At 39.0% G+C, this 16,252-nt stretch overlaps 1 protein-coding gene across 3 annotated transcripts in view; it reads right to left on the bottom strand.

Moving 5' to 3' along the window:
* Positions 1-6,003: 6,003 nt before the first annotated feature.
* Positions 6,004-16,252, bottom strand: part of LOC118234020 (dnaJ homolog subfamily C member 5-like) — a 33,111-nt gene continuing 22,862 nt past the window's right edge. For all 3 annotated transcript variants that reach the window (XM_035430305.1, XM_035430313.1, XM_035430296.1), the window contains exons 5-6: positions 10,463-10,519; positions 6,004-6,606 (exon numbers count right to left, since the gene is read on the bottom strand). In XM_035430305.1, the coding sequence (XP_035286196.1) occupies positions 6,521-6,606; positions 10,463-10,519 (143 nt within the window). In that variant the 3' untranslated portion in view covers positions 6,004-6,520. The remainder of the gene's footprint in view (positions 6,607-10,462; positions 10,520-16,252) is intronic.

Below are 16,252 nucleotides of genomic sequence, written 5' to 3'. Positions count from 1 at the left end.
GTGTGATTTTTTTGTCAGCTTCTTGTAATTGATGCAGTGCTGTTGTATGAACTTTTTATTTTTACCTATTTTTTTCAATAAAAACGTGTGAATTTCTACCGACGCTTCTTCTATTTTTTCGGGGGGCTATTGGTAGCTGTTCAGTTTTTGAATTGACGAAGTCACTTACAGCTGAGTTTGTGCTGAAAGAAGGATATCATTTATTGGAGGTATAGACCGTTTTTAGTTGCTAAACAAAGATAATCCAAACTCCAAACAGATAATCAATAGTTCATTGCCAACAGGCTTTTCTTCTCAATTTTATTTTATATTTCCAAGATATTGAATGTAGTTGTTTGGTTCTGGAAAAATGTGGAGACATTGGCCCAATTAAAACTTGTTTCGCAAGCGAGGCTGTTGGGTTGGGGCTTCCTGATGAATAAATGAATAAATGAAGACAACCAATCCCTCCCTGCCATCTCTGACATTCCATGCTTCTGGATATTCCAGCTGATTATCCTTGGCAAACTGGAAAGCAAACTTCAGGGCCTAGAAATTAAATGAATGACTATTTTAACTTTATTTATGTTAACTCCATACATGAAATGACATTAGCTTAATGTCACATATTACATGATTATGATTTTTAAAAATAAATTAACTGATGAATAATATACTGAAGCAATGTATGGCATTAAATTATTAAATGCACACTAGGCAGACATAGAGTTGGAGGGTTTCCTTGCACTAATCCTATAACTAACCTCTCTGGGACACTGCCCATAGTCCAATCTAGATGTTTCCTTGAGATATACCAAAAGCTCTGCTTCCTGCCCTGTCTTGAACATCTGTTTATGGCTCCCGTATCCAACTCGAATAGACGATGTGTCTGAGCTCCATGCTTTACCCTCCTAACTACTTTGACAAATCAATGCAGAGTGATGTGGCAGATATCAAATCTTGTGGCAGAAACCCTTACAGATTGGCCCTTGTCTTGGACTTCCATGGTTGCTATTTCAAGGACCTGCCTGGGGACTCCCCCATCAGTTGTTCTCTTCCGATTTCTCATTTTCAAGACAGATGACTGTTGGTGGCCTGAAATATCTATTCCGCACTGTGTTTTTGTGTTTGTGTTTGATTGGTTGGCACACTTTTCACTCTCCCGTATTTCTCTGACAATTTATGTTAGAATATTACAATCAGTAGCAAATGAAAAGTTAAGGTCTCAGCTATAAATAAACATAATCTCCACAAATGTTTTCTAAAATTATATGACTAATAATTAAAGTCATGTTGTGCACTTGTGCCAACAAGCCCCAACATGGGGTTGGTTGGAACAGGTTATGGGTTGATTGGCACGTTAAAATGCTATAGTTACAAAGAATGAAGCAACCAACATTTTCAACATTTAATTCAAATAAGAACCAGAAAACATGAATATTCAATGGAATAAATATTAATATAATACATAAAGTATAAAATATATAATAAATATAAAATAGAATTGAAACAAAGGTTGATTGGCACAATTAGTGTGGGGCTGTGCAAATCAACCCTGGTATAGATGTGACAACATATGCATATTACATGTAATATCACCACCTCCGAAAATATTTGCCGAGATCTCCCGCCGTTTGTTGGAGAGAAGGAACTTCTGTATTTTTAACAGGAAATACGTCACCCAACCACCGTTGCAACCACCTAAAAAGTCTGTTACATTTGGCCCCAGTCTCTCCAACAGTACAATCTGTAAGTATATGGACAGCGACACTATTTTTATTTTGGCTTTGTACTCCAGCACGTTAGATTTGAAATAAAACATTGAATATGAGGTTTAAGTGCAGACTGCCAGCTGTAAGTGTATTTATACCCATATCCAGTGATTCATGTTGGAACTGCAGCCTTTTTTATACATAGCCTCCCTATTTCAGGGGACCAAAATTACTTGCAGAGTTCTGGAAAAAGGTCTTGTGAACAGATGATACCAAGATTCATTTGTATCAGAGTGATGGCAAAAACAAAGCCTGGAGGCCAAAAGGAACTGCCCAAGATACAAAGCGGAGGTGGGGGTGTTTGGTTTGGACATGTATGGCTGCCACAGGTACTGGCTCACCTGTCTTCAGTGATTATTCAGTGATTACTGCTAATAGCAGCAGCAGAATGAATTCTGAAGGAAGACAAGAACCAACAGGAAGACAATGATCCCAAACAGACTGCTACAGTAACAAAGAAGTTTTTAAAAAGCCAGACTGGAAAATCCCCCAATATGAATCCAACTGAACATGTATTTCATATGTTGAAGAGAAAATTTAAGGCAACTAGCCCTGAAACAGGCAGGAGCTGAAGATGGCTGCAGTACAGGCCTAGTAGACCATCACCAGAGAAGACATTCAGCACCTGCTGATGTCTATAGGTCACAGACTTCAAGCAGTCATTGCTTGCAAAGGATATGTGACTGTCATTTACATAAAATGAATATGTCCCAAATATTATGGTGCCCCAAAATGGGGGGACTATGTTTAAAAAGTGCTGTAATTTTCACATTTTTACTAAAATGGTAGGGTAGAGCCAAAACAAGAATATCTTTGTCCCAAACATTATGAAGCTCACTGTATGCTTGTGTACACTTCAGAATTCATCCTGCTCCTGTCAGCAGTCACATCATCAATAAAGGCAAGTGAACCAGTTCCAGTGGCAGCCTACATGCCCAAGACATAACACTACCTCCCTCATTTCAAAGATGAGGTGGTATGCTTTGGATGATGAGTAGTTCCTTTCTTTCGCCACACTTTTCTGTTTCCATCACTTTGGTACAAGTTAATACTTATCTCTCCCTAAGAGCCATAGTTTTTTAATTAACTTTTTATTAAACTCTAATCTGGCCATTCTGTTCTTGAGGCTTGCCAGTGGTTTGCATCAAGCAGGGAACCCTTTGATGTTATGCTAGGTTATGCTTTTCTCTTTATGTTTTGAGTTTGACACATCTATGCCTACAACCTGGAGTGTTCTTGATCTGTTAAACAGTTGAAAGGTTTTTCTTCACAAAATATTCTTTGGTCATTCAATAAAGTAATTTGCTACTGCTGAGCTTACCGAGTGCACTCAATTTATTCAGATTCTTCCACCCCATGATGGCCTGCTTTACTGACACTTATTTGGTTCTTATGTTAAGAGACAAGGCAATTCCAAAATGGTTCATCCGATATTGATGTAATACCTGAAAATTTAAGCTAACAGTCTGCACTTCAACCTCATATTCACTGTCATATTTCAAATCCAATGTGCTCGAGCCAAAACTGTCAAAATACTTATGGACTGCTCTGTATTCATCTCCTTATGGCATACTGCACAAAAGTCTGAAGGTATTGCACAACAATAATTCAGAAGTTTTATAACTGCCAATATTTTTGGTGAAAAAAAAAACACTCCCCCAATCATATATAACATCATCATTAATAGTTCTGTTGTAATGTACCTTTCCAACATTCCAGAAAACATAGTCATCCTTGCCATCTTTTTAATTTTATAGATGACATTAACTGTCAGGTTAAGTCAAAAACATGCACAACCATTTATGAGAACAGTAACCTTGGTCACCATCATGTAGGGGGAAAGAAGGTCCTCCCCTTGAAACGTGATAAAACAGAAACAGAAGTTTTTAGTACAAAACCCCATCCCATTTTTAATTAAAAAAAAAAAATCATATAAATATATTCAAGTTTACAAGTAGATTTTCATAAGAAAAAGTCAGCAACAAAATGATCACAATTTCAACTGAAACAATTCCAGGTTGTGAGAGTCACAAAGGAGATTATCCATCTTTTCCAGCAGTGGCCTTCAGAAATCAGCCAGGCCTGCTCACCTGCTTAAGGTTACCAGTGAAGGTTATCAACCTCTTGCCACAACCAGCAGGACCTTTTTTTACTACTATACAGCCATGCGTTCCCCAACATTAAAAAATGTATATGGCTCACGAATCCATGTTACCAAGGCTTAAGGTATGTTCACCTTTCAAAACTGATAAGGCTTATTAAATTAAATCCCCCTGGAATTCAAGTTTTTCCCAAATGATACAGATGAAAACATATCAGTTGAAGGAACATCAGTGCAATTGCTATTACACCCAGTTACAGATGTAAAATAATCTGTGTAAAAGAGTTTCTTTCCTAATGGAATAAAATGTGTAACTTATTAAGTGTATTTAAAACCAACACAGAACAGGCACTGCAGTGCTTTCAAGATCTTTACGACCTCTAGTGGTGACAAGTTTACTGCAATTCACAGCAGAAGGGAGCCAAACAAGACTTGCTCTTGAATGGTAAAAGTAACGGATAGCTCTACCCACAGTTTTTTAAAAATTCGCTCAAGAGGAACTTGGAACGTTTTCTGAAAAATATCCAGGATTTAGAAATTTTTATTTAAAACAAATGTAACTGCAAGGCAGATACTGTATGTGCCTGGTATGTCCAAGCACTTCCTCTTGGTTTACATTTTTTTCACTGGAGTCTTGGAGAGGGAGCATCACTCTACAACTGGCAGCCACCACACTTTCAAATTCAAAGGAGATGAATAGAGAACCTCATCAAAATTCTAATAAAGAAGCTGCAACAGTCAATCTAAAATCTATTTTGTAAAGGTTGCCAAAAAGACCATGACAAGAACTAAACAACATCTGCATATGTCTGAATATTACATTTCTGCTGAATGAAACATTTGACCTCACAGCAAACCACGTAATGCAAGTCCAGAACCTAACACTAACAGATATGGTTCTTCTCGACTGGATTTAGGTGGTTTGCGCAAATTAGATTCAGTACCTATTTGATTTAGTAAAGTGGAACTAATCAGTGGTATATGCCTGAGAGATTCGGATGGTTTTGGCCCTGTACAGCAACGTGCCTCATTGAGCGAGGAAATATTTTTCTCATCCAAGTATTTCTGTTCTTCTGGATAATTTTTTTTGACTGGCAATAATACTGGAGAAAAATGGAAGTCGTGCAAAAAAGCTTTTCTGTTAAGAAAAAGAACTACACAACTTATTTTATGAAAAAAAAAAAAAACAGTGAAATAATGAAGAACATTTTCTTTTGCTATTAGTTTCCGAATGCAAAGTCGCAGCTTGAGTGGTGGTCTTTTTGAGGACAGCTGAGAGACATGCCCTACTGCCACTGAATGGTCACAAGACAAGTAATCATCAGGCCAGACACAAATGGATGTTTTAAATACCTTGACACCAGTAAAATTCCTGCACATTGGCAATTTTAAATGGAACATTTTTTTCATTACTATCCTGAACCATCACATAAGGAATTTTAACATTTTCAAATACACTATATGACTAAAGACATCTGGACAGCTCTTGGTCTGGGGCAGTTTTTCAGAAAGGCTCTTTCCTGTTTCAGCATGACAATGCCCCAGGCACACAATGAGGCCCATACAGAAATGGTTTTGTTGAGAATAGTGTAGAAGAACTTTACCGGCCTGTACAGAGCCCTGACCTCAACCCCATCCAACACCTTTGGGATCAATTGGAAAGCCAACTGTGAGCCAGGCCTAATTCCTCCATCAGTGTCTGACCTCAATAAAGCTCTTCTGGCTGAATGGAAGCAAATCCCTGTAGCAATGTTCCAACATCTTTTAAAAAAACCTTCCCAGCTGGCGGGTGTGAGCGCAAGGAATTGCGTGTTATGCATTAAAATGACAAAGTGCTTCTCGTCACATTAATACCGCTAATTAAATCAACCGGCAGTAAACTGCATCGGAGAAATTAGCTTTTTCAACTCATCTCTACACAAAACACTGCACAAAAAATTTATTGCCAGTCATTTCGGTGTCACCCCCCTCTGATGGTGTCATTTGGTGCGGTCCGCACCCCCCGCACCCCCTAGTGACGCCTCTGCTCCCAGGCCTAGTGATGAGGCAGAGAGGGTCGAGTCACACAATGGCATGTTCATTTGAAACCTTTGGTGGTCTAACCACATTTTTAGGGTACAGACTTTTGTATTTGATCAAAGACTCGTTGAATTAATTGAAACTGAATTATTGGGCAATTGCAAAACAACCATTTTGTTTTCAGTCAGTAAGAAAGTTTGGAACAGTAACCAAGGTTCAACAGAAGTGCTTCAGAATTTGTAGAAACGAATGGCACCTCAACAATGGCTGGTAGCATCTGGTTCAGAAATACTAGTATTGACAGGTCGACATGCAGGCCATTTCATGTATGCATGTGCGTGCTTGTGCCAATTCACATTCAGAAGATCAGTGTTGTACATTGTCAACAAGATGGTGCTAAACTGATGCATGCTTTAAGATAGATTTTTTGAACGTCCTGATTGTTCTTCAACCATGCACAACATCAGTGTTCAGGGAGTGGTCCCCTCCTCAAACAGGCGGCCAAACGTAACCAAAAGAATGATTTTTGTAAAAAAATAATAAAAGGCAAAAGACATGGCAAACAGTTCCCAGTTAGCAACTGGATGGAACCATGGACCCGGAAAGGTGGTGGGGTGAGGCTGCACAAGCTGGGTTCCGAGCCTCTGGTTCACGGCTCTGTGGCATCTGCGAGATCCGCAGCCTCTGAAGTGCTGTTGACGGAATTTGGCTGGATCACGACAGGGGCATTGGGTCCTGTGGAGGGAGAAAGCAAATATGAGTACATGAAGCCACCTAAATCCACTAGAGACCAATCAAAGAAATAAGTGAACCAACTCAATCCCCTGCAATGTTAAAAATAGGTTGTGAATGATTCATAAGCTCTTAAGAGTGGCAACACATGCAGCTTTGCATGTCAAGCTTATACCTCGCTCATAAGTCTGGCAAAAGAAGTGCAGTTCCGCAACCTGCAACATCACAAAGTGTGCAGCCACAAAGTAATAATCTCGAAGATTTTCATTAAAATAAATGTCTGTTAAGTCACTATCTATCGTCGAATTAGGTAACACAATGGTGATTGAGCCTATTATTATATTAATTTATATTATTATTAATATAATAATTTATGATTAAAGAACTGGGTGTCTGTGGCGACATTCCCAGGAAAAAAATCACAAGCGGCGCATAGTTAGTGACGCGTTTTCCATCACCCATCAGTGGTTGGTCCGCCAGAGAGGGTAGACGGAGCTAACGCAACAGGCTCTTCAACTCACTTGTGTGTGAGTGGTGTACTGTTTTGTGTCTGCTAGCGTTACAATAACAGAGAAAGGGGGGGGGGGGGTGTTATGGAACCCTAAAAAGTTTTTGTGTAACATGAGAGGTCATATTATTTGTTGATGTAGATTTCGTATTACATTTGATGACAATGTAACGTTACTAAATTACATAGCCTAGCTATTTGCACAGCTAACGCTAGCTACCGGACCATGTCAAGAAAGGCAACATTAGTTTAGACAACGTTGCGCACAGTATCCATCTCTCATATCAGGTAACGCTGTATTAGCTAGCTAGCTAATGCAATTAACACAATTTAATGTCAGCTACCAATTAGAAAAAACGCTAGCTAATGCTACCGACTGGTACCGACCTCGCAAAACGTCTCTCGAATGCAATGCTACCTTGTTGCAACGTTGCAATGTAGCTAACTAAAGGTCAGTTCTGATCAATGATTCGCAACGAGACTGGGTGCAATTTGCAAAATTCCAAGACGTCTGATTGTAAACGTTCTAACTGCACTTGGCAATTTGACAAGGTGGGTCTTTTGAGACCCCAGGCAACAGCTTCAGACACTCTGCAACTAACCAGTTCACACTGCTGCAATTTTCTCTGCAACATTCTAAAACCGTTTTGTCTCATTGCGAATCATTGATCTGAATTGGCCTTAACGTTACCGTTATTTACATTGCCATCAAGTTCATCAATATATTATAATGATCGGAATAAAGTCGTCTTTACACAGAGCATTAACCAGGGGTATAGGTGGAGCAGAGCCAGGTCTGATTTCAGTGTAAAGATGTCAAACCGGAGAAAACTAAATAAAAGAATACAGCAGTATGGATTAGCGTTATTATTTTATTACGCTTCCTCATATGGTCCTTCAGCCTTGCCCTTTTTTGATGAAATCTCCTTTGTTTTTGTTTTATTATTCTTGTTCTGATTGCTAATTTAACACCCAGCTCCGCTTTATTTGCTAGCAAAACCAGAAACACCAGCAGTAACATTTTGCAATGCAGTTGTTTCAAAAATATCACACAACAATCATTCACAAGAAAGACTGTTTAGTGTGCACGAGATACATAATTGTATGAGCTGCAGCGAATCCCGCAAATTCTTCTCTGCAGTGTAAAGATGTTCATACCGGGCAAAATGTGGATAAAGAACGTCTGTGGAAATTGATCATCACTAATTCTACCCCAGGTCTGCTACAGCATTTTAACCCAGCTCTGCAGTGTAAAGGCAGCTTAAGTTAGCCTAATGTTAGACAATGAATGAGTGTGTACATAACGTTACTTTTATAACAACCATTTTTTATTCAGTAAATAGTAAGTGTTATAGTTGGCGTCACACGGGCGACACTGGTTGGATCTCTGGGAAGTGAGGTCCAAAAACACACCTGCAATTACTGCTTTTCGCCATTGGTACAGCCAAAGAGAACGAAACAGAAATCTTCGAGATGGTAACTTTAAGGCCCCATTCTGGTGCATGGAAGAGCCCCACTCTCTCTGACCGAATCCGGACCGAGCCAGTGCCACACTGTGGTTGGTATATCCACAGAGCGACACCTAAGTTGTGGCTATGTTAAGCAGGGATGGGAAGGGAGGGATTAAGTTGGTGAGGGGTCCGTGTTTCATCACTCTCTTGTGACTCCCACTGGTTGATCAGAGGCCTGTGGACTGCTTGCCAAAGCTGAACATGAAATGTCTTCCACTGACTCGCCTCGGCTGTGCACTGCAGTGTGAAAAGAAGCAGGCAGGTGACACCACCTTGGATGTCTACACCGAATCAGCAGTGGGGACTACCGCATAAGCGCAGAGGTAAATTATTTAAAAGAAAAAATGAACTAGGCTGAGAGCAACAGTGATGGTGAAGAGATTATAGAGAGCAAGGATGAGGACCTTGTTAGGAGCAAGTTTCTGGGGAGTAGCATAATGAAACAAAAACAACTGTAGATTCTAGTGTATAATAAAAATGAATATTAATGGAACACTGGCACGTCTGACGGACGACTGCTGCTTCCCTTTCTTATACTGCTGCTCCTCTTATTACACTGCATGGACTACCTGCTTGTTTTGAACTTGCAGTTTGCCCTGTGTGTTCTCCGAGTGCTTCTCTTGGGCTCTTGGGAAAAAGCTTTCAGTTGTTTCTTAGTAGGATAATTGGCAAAAATGTCATACTGTAATGATAAATGTAATTCTTTCGGACACTAGCATACAGTTTGTAGCGCTTTCGTTCTGGAGAACGCAAGATCAGCATTTTTTGCTAGCAGTTACCGGCTATAGGCATGTTCTCTTTTATTTCAGAATTCACTGCCAGTGAGTTGGGCTATTCCATGTCAAATGACTGGTCAGACTGGAGAACTTTTTTTCAAATAGACCATATTTTTTATAAATATAAAATATAAATATAGAAAAGGTGAAATCATCTTGGGAAAGGCTAATGTATGCAAAATATTGAAGAAACAATTTGCAATGCATTTGAGCAGAAATGAAGATTATTAGTTGAATCACTTTAATTAAAAAAATTAGTTAGCTTATCCTCAATGAATATGAACATGACTACTTAAGTAGATACAACAGAATTAAGCTTTAAAATACGGAGGAAAAACACATTGGTTGTACTTAAACTAGCTGTGTTGGTCAATGATAGGCTCATAGCATCTATGCAATACTACTCCAAATAGAAATTACACAAAAACCTCAATGCAAATCGCTACCTTATTTTATTTTTTGAGTTGAAGCAGTTAATTATTTTATAGAGTGTATGTGATTGAACATGATTGAGCGAGTAAACATTATTATAGTATGCAAATACTGTACACGCTCTGGGTTAAATAAACAATTAGATATGAAGACTTATAAACTGTTTGTGGGACTAAATGGGTGGCAGTCTTAATTTGTTTAATTTAATGATATTAGTGTGTCACTACCACTTGGACTTCAGCAGATATTCTAGAAAATATCCATGGTGCAAATGCTGGCAGATGCACAAATGTTCTTCTAAAGTGTACATTTCCCAAGACTGTGAAAGGATGGAAGGAGCACAGGTGCTGACCTTTGACTGCTATAGAGAATTTATGCTGACAAACTGATGATCTTTACCGGCATGCTGCTTAATGGACTGTTCTCCAGAAATTCATCATAACTTTATAGCACAGCTATCATTTTGTTTGTGTATCAGTGGCATTAGACGTATGAACTACAGGAAAAATGCTGTGTACACCCTAGTGCACACTGAGTCAAAAGTCCTTTTAGGATTGGCTATAAACACCTGGAAGGTTTCCTTGCAAAACCTCCGTAAGTTGTTTTTAAGGGTATGGATGACGGCAGTTCACCTGAGTTTTCAGTAGATGAGCTGGGCATCGGCTGATCAGTTGTCACTGGGTCCGCTCCTGGATTAAACAAAAGCGTTCACAAGCTTTAGCAACACCAAGTGATATTCATCTACAAAGATATGTCCCAACCACCTTACCCTGTACTCAGGGTGTAAAATTAACACCCGCCACCCGCCAAATGTGGGCGATTTTGCGGAGTGGTTGGTAAATTTGTGAGGCTCACACGCCACAGTGGCAGATGCCCAAACTTTATCTGTACTGTGTAATCGCGTTATTTACATGGCAGTAACCTGGCAACCCATCTCGCGTCACGGCCCCGAGACGATATTTCAATGAGAAGTGGCGACATGATCAGGTGTTCGAGCCGTCTAGCAAAAAGTATTGCTCCCACTGTTGTTTTTTGCCTTTTAGTGGCAACTGGTGAGCTGAAAACTTTCCTTTAAACTAATCATTGATCTCAAACTGTCTTAATTAATTTTCTGTGATTAACAAGCATGCAAACGATCTGACTAATCAATTGGAAAGTGACACACAGCTTCTTCACATTGTGTTAGGGAGATTAAATGATTAATGCGATTTAGAAAAATCCGTTTTAATCACTAAGCAGTGGCGGAAACTTCCCCTGATTTTCCTTGAGTATCAATACAATTAATCCACAAAATAAGCTACTCAATACTATCATATATAGCCTGCTCTCCCAAAATAGGCAGTTTTAGCGAGTAGCCTAGGCCTTATAGCCTACATTTATTTTCATTTACAGTATGAAATTGTGCACATTTTTAATCAGCATTATTTGCGGATACATGCACTTCTTTCTCCGCACTCGTATTCATGGCAAATATCTGCAATGCGTAGAGTGTAAACAATACTGAAGTGCAGGTTTTGTTTTATTGGTTATTCTGTAAGCTAACATGGTAGATAACAGACTGGTGTATCTTGTTTGTTAAGTGTAGACTACTTGGTGATTAAAACAGATTTTTAACGGATAGATTGAATTTATCCCCCTAACACGGTATGAAGACGCTGTGTGTTAGGCTACTTGCCATTTGATTAGTCCGGTCATTGGCACGCTTGATAATAAAGGAAAATTAATGAAAACAGGTTGAGATCAATGATTAGTTTAAAGGAAAGTTTTGCGCCCCACCAATATTCAGCTCAGTCGCAGCTGCTTTAATATTGATTTTTAAAAAGTGGCTGGTAAAAAAAGATGAGTGGCTGGTAGAAATTGAGAACCTACCAGACACAGTGGCTAGTGCATAAAAAAGTTAATTTTACACCCTGCCCGTACTCCTGGTCATGTGACCTAAAGTCAATATATAGATACACTATATGATCAAAAGTATCTGGACACTCCTTGGTCTGGGGCTGTTGTTCATGGTTTGGGCTAGGCCCCTTAGTTCTAGTGAAGGCTAATCTTAAATCTTAATGCTACAGCATACCATCACATTCTAGACAAGTCTGTGCTTACCCAAGAGAACGGTGTGGAAGAACTTGACTGGCCTGCAGAGAGCCCTAACCTCAACCCCATTCAACAACCTTCGGATTAATTGGAAAGCCATCTGCAAACCAGGCCGAACTGCCCAAACAGGGCACGGCCTCACTAATGCTCTGCTGGCTGAATGGAAGCAAATCTCTGTAGCAATGCTCCAACAAGGGGTGTTATCAATCATTAATTTTTCTTCCCGATTCTGATGCTTGATTTTTTTTTTAAAGCCTAACCAGCCAATTCCAATTGCAGATTTAAAATTTTTTTTTATATTTTTGTTTTTTAAAGCAACAGGTAACAAAGAAAACATAAGATGTAATTTGCTCTATACAGTTGAGGACAATACACCTAGTCTAAAGATATTCAAAGTTTTTCACAACTCTGCACATTTCATGTTACCATACATTTCTTTTAGCAAGTCAATTAGGGCATCTCCTTTGTTCACATAAGAGGTCATTTTAAAACAATCGATTACAAATTTATTTCAGCTTTAACTTACTGTGTCAGAATTCCAGTGGGTCAAAAGTTAACATACACCAAGTTGACTGTCTCTTTAAACATTCTGGAAGGTTCCAGAAATTGATGTAATGACTTTTTAGAAGCTTCTGATTGGCCAATTGTCATAATTAGGAGTTAACTGGGAGTTAATTGCCGTCTGTGGCTTTAAGGGCCTACCTTTAGAGCCACTGCCTTTTTGCCCTTGACAGCATCGGCAAATTCCAAACAACTCAAGGTACCATGAGCATCTGTACAAACAATTTTATGCAAATATAAAAATCTTGGGACCACACAGACACTGCATCATTCAGGAAGGAGGCACAAATTAACTCCCAGGGCTGAATGAACTTTGGTCCGAAAGGTTCAACTGAACCCCAAGACAACAACAAAGGAACTGGTGAAGGAGTTGGAGGCATCAGGTACCAAAGTATCTACATCCACTATTAACAGAATCCTACATCGCCATGGCCTGAAAGGTTTTCGCGCAAGGAAGAAGCTCCTACTCCAAGACCAGCATAAAAAAGCCAGAATGAAATTTGCAGGTGATCACCAGGACGAAGACCTAGCCTTTTGGAGGAGTGTTCTCTGGTCAGATGTAACAAAATTGAACTGTTTGGCCGTAATGATCAGCGCAATGTATGGAGGAAAAAGGGTGAGGCTTTTAATCCGAAGAACACTATCCCAACTGTGAAGCATGGGGGTGGCAGCATCATGTTGTGGGGGTGTTTTGCTGGAAAAGGGCCTGGTGCACTTCAGAAAATAGATGGCATCATGAGGAAGGAGGATTATCTAGAAATACTGAAGCAACACCTCAAGACATCAACTAGAAAGTTAAAACTTGGTCGCAACTGGGTCTTCCAGCAGGACAATGACCCTAAGCATACCTCCAAAGTTGTAACAAAATGGCTTAAAGACAACAAAGTGAAAGTATGGGAGTGGTCATCACAAAGCCCTGACCTGAATCCCATAGAAAATTTGTGGACTGAACTCAAAAAGCATGTCCGAGCAAGGATGCCCACAAACCTGACTGAGTTACACCAGTTCTGTCAGGACGAATGGGCAAAACTTTCAGCAAAGTATTGTGAGAAGGTTGTGGAAGGCTACCCCAAGTGTTTGATTCAAGTTAAGCAATGAAAAGGCAATGCCACCAAATACTAACAAAGTGTTTGTAAACTTTTGACCCACTGAAAATCTGATATAGTACATAAAAGCTGAAATTATTTTGAAATGACATCTTATGGAATTAAAGTAGGTACCCAAATTGACTTAAATGTATGGTAACATGAAATGTGTGGAGTTGTGAAAAATTGAGTTTGAATGTCCTTAGCCTAGGTTTATGAAAACTTTTGGCCTCAACTGTAGGTTACCAATAGATTCAGATACTTTCATTATCATTATAATAATAATAATAATAATTATTATTATTATTAACAGCATTATTGTGATACTGTTTTCATAGCCACACAGTGAAGGAGCTCTGTTTCAATGTGGCTGAATCTTTTCTGCTTCCAGAAGAATGTGTTTGGCTGCTTTACACCAGGATTTGCACCCGTGCTTTATCTCGTGCAAGGTGCAAGTAGAGACAATGTGTTTTACCTTTAATGTGGACTACCTTTATATAATAATAATTTGCCTTATTACAGAAAAGCTAAATGTACAAAAACATCCACCTCAGAGATACTATGCTGCTATCAAATAGAACTGTTGCAGCACTCGCGTGGCCGGAAGCCGATTTCCGTTTGTGTATCAACAACCTGCATAGAGAGGTTCACATTCATACCACAGAGAACAAACAAGTTGAGCAGGTATTCATTCTATAGGGGCTACAGACCAGTTTACAATTTTAAGGCCTTTCCTGGTGTGTCCATATTGTATCTGGATGTTTAGACTCTTTCCAGACTTGGTACTAATATCACTGCACATAATCTCAAAAGTAATAATCTGTTCACTTATACTGTACTTTTAATGATGAAATGTTGCCAGAAGTGCTTTACAGAAAAGTGATTAAAATAAAAAAGGAAGATAAAACAAAGACAAGCAAACAAAAACCACATCAGCATAAAACAGCATATTAGAATCCTCTGTAGGACTGTACTCAACCATACCAAATAGCACAAGTGTCTGAACACTGCGTGTAACCTCAAGAATGGGATAAAGCTAATATAATCGGACACTTAATTTAATCCTATTAATATTAATCATTTGGACTCTCAGTTTATAGTTATGCACAGCATGTCATAGCATGCAAATGTGGGGCTATAGTCTCATATCACTCTATATGAGCAGCAGTCTGGGAAACATCCAGAATTCTGTATTTTGTGAGAGCACTATGCATAGGCCATTGACTGTAGAGGGCATCTAACCAAAGATCATGTGTACCTGCTGTACATAGTGGCCTTAAAGGGCTAGTTGCCTTACTAAAGCATTTGATATTATTTAAGTTTTAGTGGATATTTTAATTTGGTCCAGACCGTTTTTGCATGCATGCTGTGAAGGAAATTTTCGATATTTACAACAGTTGCTGACAACCTTCTGCCTTTGCAATGTCAACTAAAGGGACATTAACCGGTTTGTGGTTCAAATGAGGATGTATATATAAACTGATTAATTTAATTCCAGTGTTCTTTCACAATGACAAACAAGAATGTGTGTTTTTACATCATGATGAGCATAGAGGTCTCAGGTTGGACTCACCACAAGAAGTAGTTAAAATAGGTACTTAATACCTAAAATAGTACTTCATGTATTTTTGATGAACACACAGGTAGCCTAATACAGACATACAACCTCTGAAGGCATAACTTTGGTGTACAAGTTGCTTTGGAGTTACTTGAAGTGTAACTTCTTGCTGTAGAACCCCCACATGTCCCATACCTGCCATAGTAAAGTCAGCATCTACAGCCTTTTGTTAAAGGCACATATTTGAAGAACTTGAAGAATGAAGAACAGTCAAATGGAATGTGACTCTTCCAGTTATACTGGATGTGGCATGCACTTATGGTCTGATGTATCCTGCTTCAGAAATGCTGAGCAGTAACCTGGGCTGTACAATGTAATAACTACAATGCCATACACACTGATAACAGAAAATCAGCGGGAGTTCCTTACCGAAACCATATGTAGGCTATACTGACAACCCTGTCGGAGCAAGAAGCATCCAAAAAAGTGAAAATTACTTGTTTTTTTTATTTTATTTTGCACTTCTGGCAAAAGGTTTAGTGTTTCTAGTGAAGCATTTCACAGACATTTTACTTCAGTGAACTATGCTAGACATGGAATTTGAGATACGGACAGCCTCTTTCAGTGATAGTCAGTCAGGAAAATTTGTACATGTACTCAACAAAAATGTACATAGTGTCAAATATAATGTGAAGTTATAACAAAGGCTGTGCATGTGTTTAAAATCTAATCAATGTGCAAACTTATGACAGTGCTGCTTGGTATTCTTGGTATGTACAGTACCAGTCAAAAGTTTGGACACACCTGCTTAAACCAGTTTTTTCCTACATCATTTTCACCACATGCAGTACCATATATTTCCGATGGAGGGTAGAAGGGTGAAACTGATGTAGGAATAAATCCCATGCATTTTGAAATATGGCGGATGGTCTTTATTTATTTTTTTTAATTCGAAAAATTCTACAGGTCCTGGAGCACCTGTTAAGATAGACGTCATCATGAACACCAGTACGTACCAAGATATTTAAATGACAAAACAATGCAGCCCCCCCCCCCCCCAATGAGCTTACAAGATTTCAATTTTCATTTAAAAATTAAACTTTTGAATGCAATTCACTTATGATTAT

Source organism: Anguilla anguilla, chromosome 1, assembly GCF_013347855.1.
Source record: "Anguilla anguilla isolate fAngAng1 chromosome 1, fAngAng1.pri, whole genome shotgun sequence".
Lineage (NCBI taxonomy): Eukaryota > Metazoa > Chordata > Actinopteri > Anguilliformes > Anguillidae > Anguilla > Anguilla anguilla.
The sequence above is the reverse complement of the archived record's forward strand: the minus strand, read 5'-3'. Positions and strand labels throughout refer to the sequence as shown.